Source organism: Oncorhynchus nerka, linkage group LG28 (assembly GCF_034236695.1).
Source record: "Oncorhynchus nerka isolate Pitt River linkage group LG28, Oner_Uvic_2.0, whole genome shotgun sequence".
In the NCBI taxonomy this organism is placed as follows: Eukaryota; Metazoa; Chordata; class Actinopteri; order Salmoniformes; family Salmonidae; genus Oncorhynchus; species Oncorhynchus nerka.
The window spans coordinates 40,741,829-40,757,934 of NC_088423.1; the positions used below are offsets into that span (position 1 = coordinate 40,741,829).

The 16,106-nt window shown below is 42.0% G+C and overlaps 1 protein-coding gene across 1 annotated transcript; it reads left to right on the forward strand.

The window, feature by feature from the left end:
* The first annotated feature begins 2,681 nt into the window (after positions 1 to 2,681).
* On the forward strand, positions 2,682 to 9,332 carry LOC115113866 (opioid growth factor receptor-like protein 1). The gene is made up of 7 exons (XM_029641840.2): positions 2,682 to 2,947; positions 4,004 to 4,087; positions 4,196 to 4,274; positions 4,537 to 4,615; positions 8,371 to 8,437; positions 8,572 to 8,717; positions 8,825 to 9,332. Exons 1-7 carry the CDS (start codon positions 2,765 to 2,767, stop codon positions 9,330 to 9,332), a joined length of 1,146 nt encoding a protein of 381 aa, XP_029497700.1. The 5' UTR covers positions 2,682 to 2,764.
* The last annotated feature ends 6,774 nt before the right edge of the window (positions 9,333 to 16,106 follow it).

Below are 16,106 nucleotides of genomic sequence, written 5' to 3' on the forward strand. Positions count from 1 at the left end.
TCTCTCTGCCTCTCTCTCTCTCTCTCTCTCTCTCTGCCTCTCTCTCTCTCTCTCTCTGGCTCTGGCTCTGCCTTTTTTTCTCTCTCTGTCTGGGTCTCTCTCTCAGTCTCTCTCAATTCAATAAAATTCAATTCAAGGGCTGTATTGGCATGGGAAACATATGTTAACATTGTCAAAGCAAGTGAAGTAGATAATAAACAAAAGTAAAATAAACAATAAAAATGAACAGTGAACATTACACTCACAGAAGTTCCAAAATAATTAAGACATTTCAAATGTCATTATGTCTATATATAGTGTTGTAAAGATGTTTCTCTCTCTCTATCTACTAATGGTTTAGTTGAAGGAATCATTAGTGTAGTCTGTTTCAATAATATGCAAATGTATCCCTGATTATTTTATTTTATTCCAAAGATAAACGTTTGAAATCAAATATGACTGAACAGTTGAGCATAGAGTTAGTTTGCCTGTAATGTATTCAGGCTTCTTGCTTTCTGGCAAGGAGGACTCCTCTGTATTTCATGGATTTTCTCCACTAGCTAGGTTCCCATCCAATTGGCGACAGATTTTCAGGGAAATATTCAAAAATCCGCATGAAGAAAATGTGGAAATTTTTCTTCAATATGATAGTTATTATATCAATAGTTTTTGTATAAAGGTGTTTCCGCTGCCATTTCTAGTATAATTAATTTTACCGACACAAAAAGATCCCAACATGTCTAACAAACAAATGATCTGTCAGCATTTATAAAATTCCACTGAAACTTCCTGTTTCCATCTCAGTTGTCGGGATTTTTTAAATACAATATGACTTTATTCGCATAAAAACTGTGTATGGAAACGTGGTTACTGTCATGTGGTGCTTAACTGCAGGATTGAAAGAGTTCGATATTGCCGCTGTCCATGTTGCTGAATCTCCGACCCCAATCTATTTGCTTGTTTGGACCTTCTACAAAGTAAACTAATGGGCTATGCATTATTTCCAGATTAGAGTTTAGGGTGGGAAGGGAAAGGAAGTGGGGGATACCGGATAGCCTACATGGAAATGGCACTTGGAGATTAATAGTGCTGCAACTATAGAATTACATATTAGAACTCAACAAGTCATTTAATATGATACTGTGTATGTGGACGTAACAGGCTTTCTAAGGAGTCGAGACCTACGTTGCTATAGTATAATATATTACATAGGAAATGCTGCTCTCGTGTGGTTGTGATTAGCATGACATTCTGGTTCCTGTCTCACTGAATGTTGACCTTTGTACATAACATTTGATGTCAGTTCTGTTGAATTTCTATTATCCAGTTCTGTTGTGTTCTATCAGCAACTAATGGTGCATTTGATTGTGATCCCTCTCCAACTCCAACACTGCTTGTGCAGGCTATGTCATGCTTTACCATGTTCGTCTCTGTGTTGCCATACATCAAAGCTCATCCCTTAGGAGGAATGCCCTCATATAAATGTCGATTTGAGTAGCAAATTGTCGCCTGTTGATTAGCCCGCATAACTAGAAAAAAACAGTGCACATAGTGTGGCTGTGCTACGCGTGTGTGCGTTATAACCTACCAATAGACAGACCCACGTGGCCAATTCCTACAACGATGGCTGCAGCTCCGATTGACTCGATGGAGGAGACTATGTCAGTAACCACGTTTGCATCCACAGTTTTTGTGTGTAAAGTCATACCGTCTAAAAATGAGTCATGACAGCTGTAATGGAAACAGGACGTTTCAGTAAAATTGTATAAATGCTGGCAGATAATTTGTTCATTTGACATGGTGGGATCATTTTGTGTTGGTAAAGTGTATTAGGCGAGAAATGGGTGGAAACGCCTTTATGCGCAAATATGTATATAAACAGCATCATATCAAAGTAAACTTGGAGTCACGAGATGATATGGTGTGTGGCCCTCCCACTATGACTCAGAAACCATGAGGTTTATTAGGCTATAGATTAAATAATTGATTATGAACTTCACAGGGTGGTGAAAGTGCCCTGTGATCTTGGTGCACCTTTCCAATAAATATAGAGGCTCTTATTCTGCTTGACTGCCGTTTGACAAATACAAATATTGTGCTTTTATCCATAATAATCTCATCATGTAGACTATACCTGCACAGCCTACCGCCACTGTATCTGCTAAATGTTGGCTAGAGCGCAGGTGCCAAGACCAGAGTAGGTACATTTGTTGTTTAACACAAAAGTTTTTGTGACAAAGCTATCTGTAGAGTTCAAAATGCAATGGAAACATATTGAACTTTAGATTTGTAGATTTGCACATGAAAACTAAAGCAAAAAAGTACATTGTGTGTGCATTACGTCACGCACTGATTTTATCCGCAAAAAGTCAAGTTGGTGTAAACACACCACTGGTAGGAAAATGCGCATATTTTCCAATGCGGATTCTAGAGTATTAGCATGAAAATCTGTCGCCAATTGAATAGAAACCTAGCTAGTGACCGAAAGGGAGAATGAATATGTGTTCTCCATCTGACATTGAGGATCTCAGATGTGACACTGGTTAACCACTGTCCCAGTGTCGCGGAGCACGTGGTCATCTTTGGTCCTGATGCTGTGACCACTTTCCTCGGCACGCGCCGCGCATTTAGGGGTGTGTTCACGATGTACTAGTCTGGATCGGAATTTTCCTCAGCCTGCCATTTAAACGCCACACACTAACCGTGGCGCAGCAGGCCGACTGCACGGCAAAATATGTAGGCTAGAAGGACACAGAGGACGGCGCGACTCGGTGTAGGCGGGTAAATGGGAAATCTGATGGGCAGTTTGCGCTACAAGGAGCCAAGAACTGTGGAGGAATGCGACTCGACATGGGAGTCAGACTCGGAAAGCGACGAGCAGCCGGGTGATGAGGACAGCGGGATATCGGAGTGTGTCAACCGGTTTGAGACAGGGAGATGCGGCGAACAGGCGAACATGTCCCCGAAGGTAAATAGGCTACCAACCAACTGGCACACAGAAAAGCAACCACACACACACACAATAGGAAGAAGAGTAGACTGCAATGAGCTAAATTAGAAAATGGAAATGGCACAGCTGCATAGCTGGCTCGCTGAAGATGTCAACATCCCAGACTATAATGTCGGGAAACCAAAATCAGGATTGTATGTAGGCTAGTAGCCTAGTTGAGGCCTATGTCCCAATGTATATGTCCTCAACGCATATGTTGTTGCCATGTCTACGCTACGTTCAATGTCATTGCCAGGTATCCAATTGATGTGGTCTTATGCATTGCCAAAAGTGTCAATCTTATAGCGCATAATTCAACATCGTTCAGTTTTAACCAGAATGTTGTACATCGCTGTCTTGTTTTATGTCCTCGTTTCGTGTCCTCAATGTCCTGCATGAACACGCGGAGGGAGAGTAGGTTAGTGTTGCGCGCAAGTGAGACAGTGACCTGATAAAAGTGACCTAATTTTTTAAATACATAAAATATAATAGGGCCAAATAAGGGAGCCCATCTTCCATCGTTTGATTTGGGGAAAATGACACAGTATGCCCATTCCCCAAATCCTGGCTGTTTTCAGGTCTAGCTAGGCCTTTAGGCTTACTATTTTTTTTCTAATTTTGTTTTCTGAAAAATGACAATAGGCAACAACCCTACAACTTTGATGGGATGCATCCATGTTCATAAGTATAAAAGAGATAAACAACAATATTTGTTTGTAACGAGTCAATTGCCTTTATAATACCTTGATATGCTTTTATATGGTGCATTTTCCTTCATGTTATCCTGACTGTGAATGCATTGGAAGCCTGCATGAAGTTAGAATTGCTTTCATGGAGAAGGAATTGGCAGATTATTATTCTACCTACACCAAAAATAGTTAATTCCAGTTCAGTTACGAACCCACTCAAGCCAGACATCTGCTATGCTGTTATGGGTTTGTGTGTCTCGCGGTTGATATCATTGTTGCTATCTATTTCAGTCAGTGTTCATTCACTATTTTATTTCCTCTCTCTCTTTTTCTCTTTCTATCATAGCCCTCTGACTCTAAGTCCAGCACCAAGATGAAGAGGAGTTTTTATGCTGCAAAGGATCTTTACAAATATCGCCACAGCTACCCGGTACGGTACACACACACACACACACACACACACACACACACACACACACACACACACACACTAGCCTGATTTTTCCTGACTCTCCCTCCTCATCCTCTCCCTCCCTAGAACTACAAGGCACCCCGGCTACCTAATGACTACCGCAACCTCCGCTTCTACCTGAACAAGATCCCTCTAATACCAGACGGTCAGCACACACACACACACTAACACACAGTGACAAACAGCAACATACACTCGTCGGACACACAGCAGTGTTACTGGCTCATGGCTTAGAGAGTTTTGATTGGCCTTGGGTCATGTTTGAACAGAGTAGTCCAGAGGATTAAGAGCTGATCTATTGTTCAAACACTAGCCTGCAGACACACGCACACATTTTATGCTGACCCCAAACAGGGCAGGTGTGTTTTCCTGTATCATTTATGTGATTGACCTGAATCCCTCTCTAGGTATCTTCATTGAGGAGATCCTGACCAAATGGAGAGGAAATTATGACAAACTGGAGCACAATCACACCTACATACAGTGGTAAGAGGCCCTTCGAGGTACTATGGATGTGTGTGTGTGCGTGTGTGTGTGTGTGTGTGTGTCATGCACACCTGTGACTACGTATCAGACCTGGGTTCAAATACGATTTGAGTTTTAGAACCAATCAAGCACAGATTAAGTATTTGAAATGATTTCAAATAGAATTTGACCCAGGTCTGATCCAGGTCTGTAACATATGTATGTTTGGACATAGAAATCTATCTCAACCTTTTTTGCAGGAGCAGAAAGCAGAAAAGAGAACAGCAAAGTACAGCCAATGCTTTATCTGACACAGACCTACATAACTTAGAGACCTGTATAACACCAGGAGAAAAAAACACTGGGATTCACATATCCTGCCAATCTCACTTACTCCCTGCAGCGCCAACCTTATTATCTCTCACTTTCTCTCATACTCTCTATTCTGACAGAGCAGTTCATTAGCATAATATCAATTAGTGGGTGTCTAAGCAGCAGTGAGCGTGTGCAGACGAGTGGCTGTTGCTCAATGAATTTACTTCCAGTGCCTTGCAAAAGTATTCATCCCCCTGGGCGTTTTTCCTATTTTGCTGCATTACAACCTGTAATTTAACTTCTTGCGTCGAGGCATCCCGGATCCGGTATCGTGACTACAGCCTCAAGCTCATTACCATAACGCAACGTTAACTATTCATGAAAATCGCAATTGAAATGAAATTAATCTATTTGCTCTCAAGCTTAGCCTTTTGTTAACAACACTGTCATCTCAGATTTTAAAAATATGCTTCTCAACCATTGCAAAACAAGCATTTGTGTAACAGTATTGATGGCTAACGTAGCATTTAGCGTAGCATTTAGCGTTAGCATTCAGCAGGCAACATTTACACAAAAAAACAGAAAAGCATTCAAATAAAATAATTTACCTTTGAAGAACTTCAGATGTTTTCAATGAGGAGACTCTCAGATAGCAAATGTTCAGTTTTTCCTGAAAGATTATTTGTTTAGGACAAATCGCTCCGTTTTCTGCATCACGTTTAGCTACGAAAAAACCCCTGTATCCAGGATTGTGTAAATCTATCAGCAAGCTCATTAGCATAACACAACGTTAACTATTCATGAAAATCGCAAATGAAATGAAATTAATCTATTTGCTCTCAAGCTTAGCCTTTTGTTAACAACACTGTCATCTCAGATTTTCAAAATATGCTTTTGAACCATAGCTAAACAAGCATTTGTGTAAGAGTATTGATAGCCTAGCATTGCATTAAGCCTAGCATTCAGCATGCAACATTTTCCACAAAAACCATAAAAGCATTCAAATAAAATCATTTACCTTTGAAGAACTTCAGATGTTTTCAATGAGGAGACTCTGTTAGATAGCAAATGTTCAGTTTTTACAAAAAATATTATTTGTGTCGACTAATCGCTCCGTTTTGTTCATCGCGTTTGGGTAAGGAAAAAATAATAATAATAAGTCATTAAAACGCAAACTTTTTTCCAAATTAACTCCATAATATCGACAGAAACATGGCAAACGATGTTTAGAATCAATCCTCAAGGTGTTTTTCACATATCTATCGACGATAAAATCCACCGTGGCAGTTTAGTTTCAATTCTGAAGAAATGGAATGCGCATGGACCTACAGATTACGCACACAGGACACCGGGCGGGACACCAGGTAAATGTAGTCTCTTATGGTCAATCTTCCAATGATATGCCTACAAACACGTCACAATGCTGCAGACACCTCGGGGAATAGACAGAAAGCGCAGGCTCATTCCTGGCGCATTCACAGCCATATAAGGAGACATTTGAACACAGCGCCTTCAGAATCCGGGGCATTTCCTGTATGAAACTTCATCTTGGTTTCGCCTGTTGCATTTGTTCTGGGGCACGCACAGATAATATCTTTGCAGTTTTGGAGACGTCAGAGTTGTGTCTTTCCAAGGATGTCAATTCCATGCATAGTCGAGCATCTTTTCGTGACAAAATATTGCGCTTAAAACGGACGTCTTTTTATCCAATAATGACACAGCGCCCCCATAGGTTCAACAGGTTAAATTTATTTTTATTTCATGTAATGGACATACAAAAAAAATAGTCCAAATTGGTGAAGTGGAATGAAAAAAATAACTTGTTTTAAAAAATTATAAAACATTAAAAACAGAGAAGTGGTTTTTGCATATGTATTCACCCCTTTGGTATAACACTCCTAAGTAAGACCTGGTGCAACCAATTACCTCCAGAAGTCACATAATTTGTTAGATTGCACACATGTGGACTTTATTTAAGTGTCACATGATCTGTCACATGATCTCAGTATATATAAACGTGTTCTGAAAGGCCCCAGAGTCTGCAACACCACCAAGCAAGTGGAACCATGAAGACCAAGAAGCTTTTCAAACAGGTCATGGACAAAGTTGTGGAGAAGTACAGACCAGGGTTGGGTTATAAAAAAACATCAGAAACTTTGAACATCCCATGGAGCACCATTAAATCCATTATTTAAAAATTGAAAGAATATGGCACCACAACAAACCTGCCAAGAGAGGGCCGCCCACCAAAACTCACGGACCAGGCACGGAGGGCATCAATCAGAGAGGCAACAAAGAGACCAAAGATGACCCTGAATGAGCTGTAAAACTCCACAGCGGAGATTGGAGTATCTGTCCATAGGACCACTTCAAGGCTTACACTCCACAGTGATGGGCTTTACAGAAAAACAGCATTGTTTAAAGAAAAAAGAAGCAAACGTGTTTGATAGTCACCAAAAGGCATGTGGGAGACTCCCCAAACATATGGAAGAAGGTACTTTGGTCAGATGAGACGAAATTGAGCTTTTTGGCAATCAAGGAAAATGATATGTCTGGCGCAAACCCAACACCTCTCATCACCCAGAGATCATCATCCCCATTGTGAAGCATGGTGGTGGCAGCATCATGCTGTGGGGATGTTTTTCATTGACAGGGACTGGGAAACTGGCCAGAATTTGAGGAATGATGGATGGCTAAATACCGGGAAATTCTTGAGGGAAACCTGTTTCAGTTTTCCAGAGATTTGAGACTGGGACGGAGGTTCACCTTCCGGCACGACAATGACCCTAAGCATACTGCTAAAGCAACACTCGAGTGGTTTATGGGGAAACATTTAAATGTCTTGGAATGGCCTAGTCAAAGCCCAGACCTCAATCGAATTGAGAATCTGTGGTATGACTTAAAGATTGCTTTACACCAGCGGAACCCATCCAATTTGACGGAGCTAGAGCAGTTGTGCCTTGAAGAATGGGCAAAAATCCGGATGGCTAAATTTGCCAAGCTTATAGAGAAATACCCCAAGAGACTTGCCTCTGTAATTGCTGCAAAATTGTGGCTCTACATAGTATTGACTTTGGGGGAGGGAATAGTCATGCACGCCCAAGTTTTCTGTTTTTTTGTCTTATTTCTTGTTTGTCTCACAATAAAAATATTTAGCATCTTCAAAGTGGTAGGCATGTTGTGTAAAGCAAATCATACAAACCCCCCAACAAATACATTTTGATTTCCAGGTTGGAAGGCAAAAAAATAGGAAAAATGCCAAGGTGGGGAATACTTTCGCAAGCCACTGTAATAAGAGACAGCAGTGGGAGAGAGATGCGCGTATAGAAGAAAAGAGGACAGTAGGGAAGAGCAAGAGAATAAAGACAGACAAGAGAGGACAGGGAGATTTGCATAGAAAAGTCAAGGGGAGAGAGTTAATCTCACTCTTTGACAGTCTTCTCTCTCTGTCTTTATTGCAGGCTTTTCCCTCTGAGGGAGCAAGGGCTCAACTTCTATGCTCAAGAACTCACTCAGGAGGAGATCAAGGTAAAGACAATAACAAGACTTAACCATGTGGTTTGACTGATCTGAAAATGTCTATATGTCATCATGTTGTACAGGAATTTTGAATATTGGGGGATCTACTTATACTTCCGGCTGATCTTTGCTGTGTCCCATAGGAATTCCAAAGCACTCGGGAGGCCAAGCGGCGATTTCTGCTGGCGTACACACTCATGCTGGATTTTTACGGGATCAAACTCCTGGATAAAAGTGGAAATGTCGCCCGAGCTTCCAACTGGCAAGAACGCTTTCAGCACCTCAATGAGTGAGTGGTAAACACAGGAGTACTTACACACACTCACACAATTTCTCTCTGGGTCTATAGCGAAGGTGGTTTGGTGATGAGTAACCTATCTCTCCCTCTCTCCCCAGGTCCCAGCATAACTATCTGCGGATCACACGCATCCTCAAGTCTCTGGGTGAGCTGGGCTTTGAGGCCTTCAAGGCCCCCCTGGTGCGTCTCCTGCTGGATGAGGCTCTGTGCCGGGGCACCCTGCCCAACATGCTGCACAGCACCCTAGAGTATTACGTCTACACCATCCGCCTCCGCTCCCACCGCCGCAGCCTGCTCCGGTACGCCCGCCAGCACTACCAGCCGGCCAACACCTTCCTCTGGGGGCCCCCGGCCAGGAGGAGAGGAGCTGAGGCAGGGCCAGGAGGCAGGGTGGCAGAACCCACCCCAGAGAGGGAGAGGAGAGGAGGAGACCCCCATAGGGCTTGTAGTCCACTTCCGAAGAAGGACTCAGTGGGAGGGGGGGGTGGGGGAGGAGATGGGAAGGGAACCAAGGGCTATACCGTCTCCACCAAAACCCTCCAGGAGGGGGTGATGGAGAGGGGTAGGGGGGACAGGGGCAAGTACATTGAGACTGTTCCACTGTAGGGAGAATAGTTGAGGGAAGAAGTGGTGTATGTGTGTCTTGATGGATTGGTGGGCGGTTGGGGGGTTATTGTAGCAATACTGGCCAATGCCATGTTTTTATGAACTCAAAAGTCGTAGCTAAGTTGTAGTAGCTAAGTTTAGTATGCAGCACAATCCTTAACGTTAAACTACTCTTGCAATGTTTTCTCTCTTGTCACAATGTCATTCTTCCTTTTGTGTAAATTGACTGCACTTGGTAATCCACTAATTGTACAGAACCTTCTAGCCAAGCAGATCACATGTAGGGCTTAGTCAACAACAAGCAGCCTGATCGATTGGAAGTATGAAACAAATAATCTGATAGGATATGAACAACTTCTTGAAAGGGCAGCTGCTGTGTGGAACCTTGCACCTTTGACAATCTGTCTTCCTATATGAAATAGCTCTGTTACTTCCTGAGCTGATCTTTCTGTTGACTGCTGAGCCTGGCGATGACGGTGAAACTTTGGGTGTCGGAATCCCATCTTCCTACACAAAGCCTTCTGTAGCTTTCCGAGCAGCCAAGCTAGTCAGACGCACAGGCTCATATGAGCTTTTCAGGTATACTGTAATGTGATTGATAATATGGGCTCAAGTATTAACACTGTAACTATCAGTGTGTCGAGACTGTAGTGTGTGTGTGTGTGCTAGGCAATTTGTGTACTACTATCTGAAGTGCCTCTTTTTCTATTCATCTTTTACTGGTTCATTGTGTGCCATTAGGGATGTGTGTGTACTTACCAGTGTTTGTGTTAAAGGGTGTTTTCGGGTATGAATGTGGTTACCTGATGGGTGTTAGCGAAAAGGTAGGATTTGCTTTCACAAGGACAGAACCTGACCATTTCAGTGTACCGGTATTCTTATAAACACGCAAATAACTTGACGGCAGCTTGACATAGCTCTTTTTTTGAATGGCACACAATTCACATGATTCACAGTAACGGGTGACAACAGTACCTGGCACTTGGGTCCTGAATCCTGGACCAATCTATTGGGGACGTGCAAGACTTTAATTGGATCCGAATCCAGGATGGTGATATGCCTGTTTTTTTATTTTATTGGGAAAAGAAAATGCATAACTGTTGAGTGTATGTAGATACAAATAAGCATTTATAGTAAAGCCTATACACAACTTATTATTCATACAGACAGATTTACTCACTCTTTCCCTCACCCATAAACCCATACACAATAGAGTATCTCGTCTTTGTATACAGTGCATATCTGTTTTTTTTAGGATTTCTCTCTCTCACACTCTCTTTCTCTTCCTACTCTTCATCTACCACTTCTTCCGCAATTGCGAGAATTAAAGGAGGCTGAGTGGATGGCTTGAATCCAACTCTCTTTCTTTCTTGTTCTCTCTCATTCTGTCTCTCCTTATCTCCAGTCGTACAGTTGGTTGGCATTGGCGTACTGAAATAATGTGCCAATGAAGAACAGTTCAAATGTCTAATTCCCCCCCCCTACCCCATCTTTCAGAGGAAATTTAGATTATAATAAAGAATAATCTATTCCCTCTCTGTTTCTCTCCAGACACTCATTGTTTCACTGCCTCTATTGTCATTTGGGCTAAGATGACGCAATTTGGGAGGGGATGGAGGATTGGCACGAGAAACAGGAATGAGGAGAGGAACTAACTGTAAATCCAGTCTATGGAATGCTGGAAACTCTTCAAATGTGTTACTTCCATATACAATGTATAGTGGTCTGTTTCAGGGATAGATGCATCTCTCTCTCTCTCTCTCTCTCTGTCTGCGTCCACCCTTGTGACTGACTTGTCTTTGGATGTGTAGAGGTTCCATACATAAGTATGTTTTGTAACTTGTATCAATTCTTATGATTTGTATAGAAAGTGTATGGAGACACATTTTTTACTGTATTAAAATATGGCAAGTCAAAAGGAAAAGACAATGTGTACTTTCTTGTGCGTATGTGTGTGTAAGAGAGAGTATATGGGAGTAGAGAGCGCTGGTGGCAAGACCCTACAGACAAACCCAACCAGCTACATTTCTCATTGTTCGACATATACTAATGGCAAATGATATTGTCACCGTTAGATGTATAGAACATGTCTGTTCAAGCCATTCTATGAGCCTGACCTACTATGACCCCGATTGCCCCACGGCAGTTTACAAGACCACAGAAGGCGAGTGTATAGACAGCAGCACACGTATGAGTCCAAAGAGTGCTATGGATATCCAGAGTTATGGCAATTTCAGGTTAACAGTAGAGATTTTAAAACTGAAACACTCTGAAGCAACACACACAGGTTGGTGTAAATTAAAGTGTGTTGTGAGAAGAAAAATGCGTGCGATATGATGTGTGATCATTCACATACACGCAAACACGCACACACAAACACATGCAAAAGGCAGTTATACAATTTAAAAATGTCAAATACATTTCACAACAGATTTCACAACACATTAGGTGTGTGCCCCATCCACTACTCTACTACCACATATCTACAACACAAAATCCAGGTGTACATGTGTGTATAGTGCGCATGTTATCGTGTGTGTGTATGCATGTGTCTGTAACTGTGTGTGTGTATCTTCGCAGTCCCCGCTGTTCCATAAGGTGTATTTTTATGTGGGGTTTTTTCTTGAATCAAATTTTACTGCTTGCATGAGGTACTAGATGTGGAATAGAGTTCCATGTAGTCATGGCTCTATGTAGTACTGTGTGTTTCACATAGTCTGTTTTGGACTTAGGGACTGTGAAGAGACCTCTGGTGGCATGTCTTGTTGGGTATGCATGGGTGTCTAAGCTGTGTGCTAATAGTGTAAACAGAGAGCTTGGTGCATTCGACATGTCAATACCTCTCACAAATACAAGTAGTGATGAAGTCAATCTCTCCTCTACTTTGAGCCACGAGAGATTGACATGCATAAAAAATATGTCTGTAATCCATGGCTTCTGGTTGGCTTATGTACGTACGGTCACTGTGGGGACGACGTCATCGATGTCATCGACGTCATCGATTGATGAAGCCAATGACACATGTGGTGTACTCCTCAATGCCATTGGAGGAATCCCGGAACATATTCCAGTTTGTGCTAGCAAAACAGTCCTGTAGCTTAGCATCTGCTTCATCTGACCACTTTTTTATTGATCTAATCACTGGTGCTTCCTTGCTTTATTTTTTTGCATGTAAACTGGAATCAGGAGGATGGAATTATGGTCAAATTTGCCAAATGGAGGGTGAGGGAGAGCTTTGTATGTGTGTCTGTGTGTGGCTTAAAGATGGTCCAGAGTTATTTTTCCTCTGGTTGCACATTAAACATGCCGACAGAAATTTGGTAAAATTATATACAGGGGGTACCGGTACCAAGTCAATGTGTGGGGGTACGGGTTAATTGAGGTAATAGAGGTCATATGTACATGTAGGTAAGGGTGAAGTGACTATGCATCGATAATAAACAGAGAGTTGCAGTAGCATAAAAAAGGGGGTAAATGCAAAATAGTCAGGGTAGCCATTAGATTAACTGTTCAGCAGTCTAATGGCTTGCAGGAAGCTGTGAAGAATCCTCTTGGACCTAGACTTGGTGCTCCAGTACCACTTGCCGTGCAGTAGCAGAGAGAATAGTCTATGACTTGGGTGGCTGGAGTCTGACAATTTTTAGGGCCTTCCTCTGACATCGCCTGGTATAGAGGTCCTGGGTGGCAGGATGCTTGGCCCCAGTGATGTACTGAGCTGTATGCACTACCCTCTGTAGCACCTTGCAGTCGGATGCTGAGCAGTTGCCATACCAAGCGGTGCCATACCAAGCGGCATCACCGCTTGGTATGGCACCTGCTCAGCATCTGAACGCAATGTGCTACAGAGGGTAGTGCATACAGCTCAGCACATCATGCTCTCGATGGTGCAGCTGTAGAATATTTTGAGGATCTGAGGACACATGCCAAATCTTTTCAGTCTCCTGTGGGGGAATAGGTGTTGCCGTGCCCTCTTCACAACTGTCTTGGTGTGTTTGTATCATGATAGTTTGTTGGTGATGTGGGCACCAAGGAACTTGAAACTCTCAACCCGCTCCACTACATTCCAGGTGGGAAAGGCAGTGTGGAGTGCAAGAGAGAACGTGTCATCTGTGGATCTATTGCGGCGGTATGCAAATGAGAGTTTGGCTAGGGTTTCTGGGATGATGGTGTTGATGTGAGCCATGACCAGCCTTTCAAAGCTTGGCTACAGATGTGAGTGCTACGGGTTGGTAGTCATTTAGGTAACCTTGGCGTTCTTGGGCACAGGGACTATGGTGGTTTGCTTGAAACGTGCCTCGGTCAAGGAAAGGTTGAAAAAGTCAGTGAAGACACTTGCCAGTTTTTACTATAATTTTTTATATAATTTATCTACAGGGATTTAACTTTTTTTCAGTTATTTTCTTAATGGGTGCATGCTAATTAGTAACTGGAATAAGCAATTTCATAAGTGCAGTGTCTGGTTGCTCCTCGTTACACACAACAGAGCAGCAAATATTCTTTACACCTTCAACATTGGAATTACTACAAAACTTAAATATATGACCTCTTATACACTGTTTTAGGCTCAAGATTTGGAACTTTGGTTTTCCTAGAAATGGCTACTATATTATGATGACTACATCTGATAGATTTAGATACTGCGTTAGAGCAGATTTCTGCAGCATTAGTAAAGATGTGATCAATACTTGTGGATTATTTAACTCCTGTGCTGTTTGTCAATACCCTGGTAGGTTGACTGATAACCTGAACCAGGTTGCAGGCACTGACTGGTGACAGATGATGCTTTTTCTTGAGTAGGCTTCTTGATGAAAGCCAATCAATATTTAGGTCACCCAGAAAAATGTACCTCTGTTGATATCCCATACAGTTGAAGTCAGAAGTTCACATACACTTAGGTTGGAGTCATTAAAACTAGTTTTTCAACCACTCCACACCTTTCTTGTTAACAAACTACAGTTTTGGCAAGTCGGTTAGGACTATTTCACTTATAACTCACTGTATCACAATTCCAGTGGGACAGAAGTTTACATAAACTATGTTGACTGTACCTTTAAACAGCTTGGAAAATTCTAGAAAATGATGTCATGGCTTTAGAAGCTTCTGATAGGCTAATTGACATCATTTGAGTCAATTGGAGATGTACCTGTGGATGTATTTCAAGGCCTACCTTCAAACTCAGTGCCTCTTTGCTTGACATCATGGGAAAATCAAAAGAAATCAGCCAAGACCTCAGAAAAAAATGGTAGACCTCCACAAGTCTGGTTCATCCTTGGGAGCAATTTCCAAACGCCTGAAGGTACCATGTTCGTCTGCACAAACAATAGTACGCAAATATAAACACCATGGACCACGCAGTCGTCATACCGCTCAGAAAGGAGACGCGTTCTTTCTCCTAGAGATGAACGTACTTTGGTGCAAAAAGTGCAACAGCAAAGTACCTCGTGAAGATGCTGGAGGAAACAGGTACAAAACTCTATAACCACAGTAAAATGAGTCCTATATTGGACATAACCTGAAAGGAAAGGTCATACATTTTGGAGAAATGTCCTCTGGTCTGATGAAACAAAAATAGAACTGTTTGGCCATAATGACCATAGCTATGTTTGGAGGAAAAAGGGGGACGCTTGCAAGCCGAAGAACACCATCCCAACCGTGAAGCAAGGGGGTGGCAGCATCATGTTGTGGGGGTGCTATGCTGCAGGAGGGACTGGTGCACTTCACAAAATAGATGGCATCATGAGGCTGGAAAATATGTGGATATATTGAAGCAACATCTCAAGCCATAAGTCAGGAAGTTAAAGCTTGGTCGCAAATGGGTCTTCCAAATGGACAATGACCCTAAGCGTACTTCCAAAGTTCTGGCAAAATGGCTTAAGGACAACAAAGTCAAGGTTTTGGAGTGGCCATTCCAAAGCCCTGATCTCAATCCAAAAGAAAATGTGTCGGCAGAACTGAAAAAGCGTGTGCGAGCAAGGAGGACTACAAACCTGACTCAGTTACACAAGCTCTGTCAGAGAAATGGACCAAAATTCACCCAACTTATTGTGGGAAGCTTGTCGAAGCCTACCTGAAACGTTTGACCCAAGTTAAAGAATTTTAAAAGCAAAGCTAACAAATACTAATTGAGTGTATGTAAACTTCTGACTCACTGGGAATGTGATGAAAAAAATATAAGCTGTAATAAATAATTCTCTCTACTATTATTCTGACATTTCACATTCTTAAAATAAAGTGGTGATCCTAACTGACCTAAGACAAGGGAATTATTACTAGGATAAAATTTCAGGAATTGTGAAAAACTGAGTTTAAATGTATTTGGCTGAGGTGTATGTAAACGTCCGACTTCAAATGTACGTTATCAAGCATGTGCGGCTGCCTGTGTGTGAGACATTCACTCCCCTTCCAGATTGGAACGTTTGCCTTGGCTTCTTGATGTTTTTCTCCTTTTATTGTTTCAGTTTACTCTCAAGTTTGGACTGGAAACTTCTGCAGGTGTTGTGTCTGCACCTGATAAGAAGTGTGCTGCTTCCTGTCTGTACCACCAGTGGGCTCCAGGGATTTGTCTGTCAGAGTTGGTGTGATCATCATCCTTTTTTCACGTTCACACCTTTGTAACAAGAAATCTTTCATTATGTTGGCCAATCAAAAGTTTCATTTCTAACACATTGTTTTATGATATTAATAATATTATTCATTTATTTGTAAGAGGTGCATATGATGCATTACATCAGATTTAGCATTCACTTGTTCTCATCTACAGCTACATGTATTAAA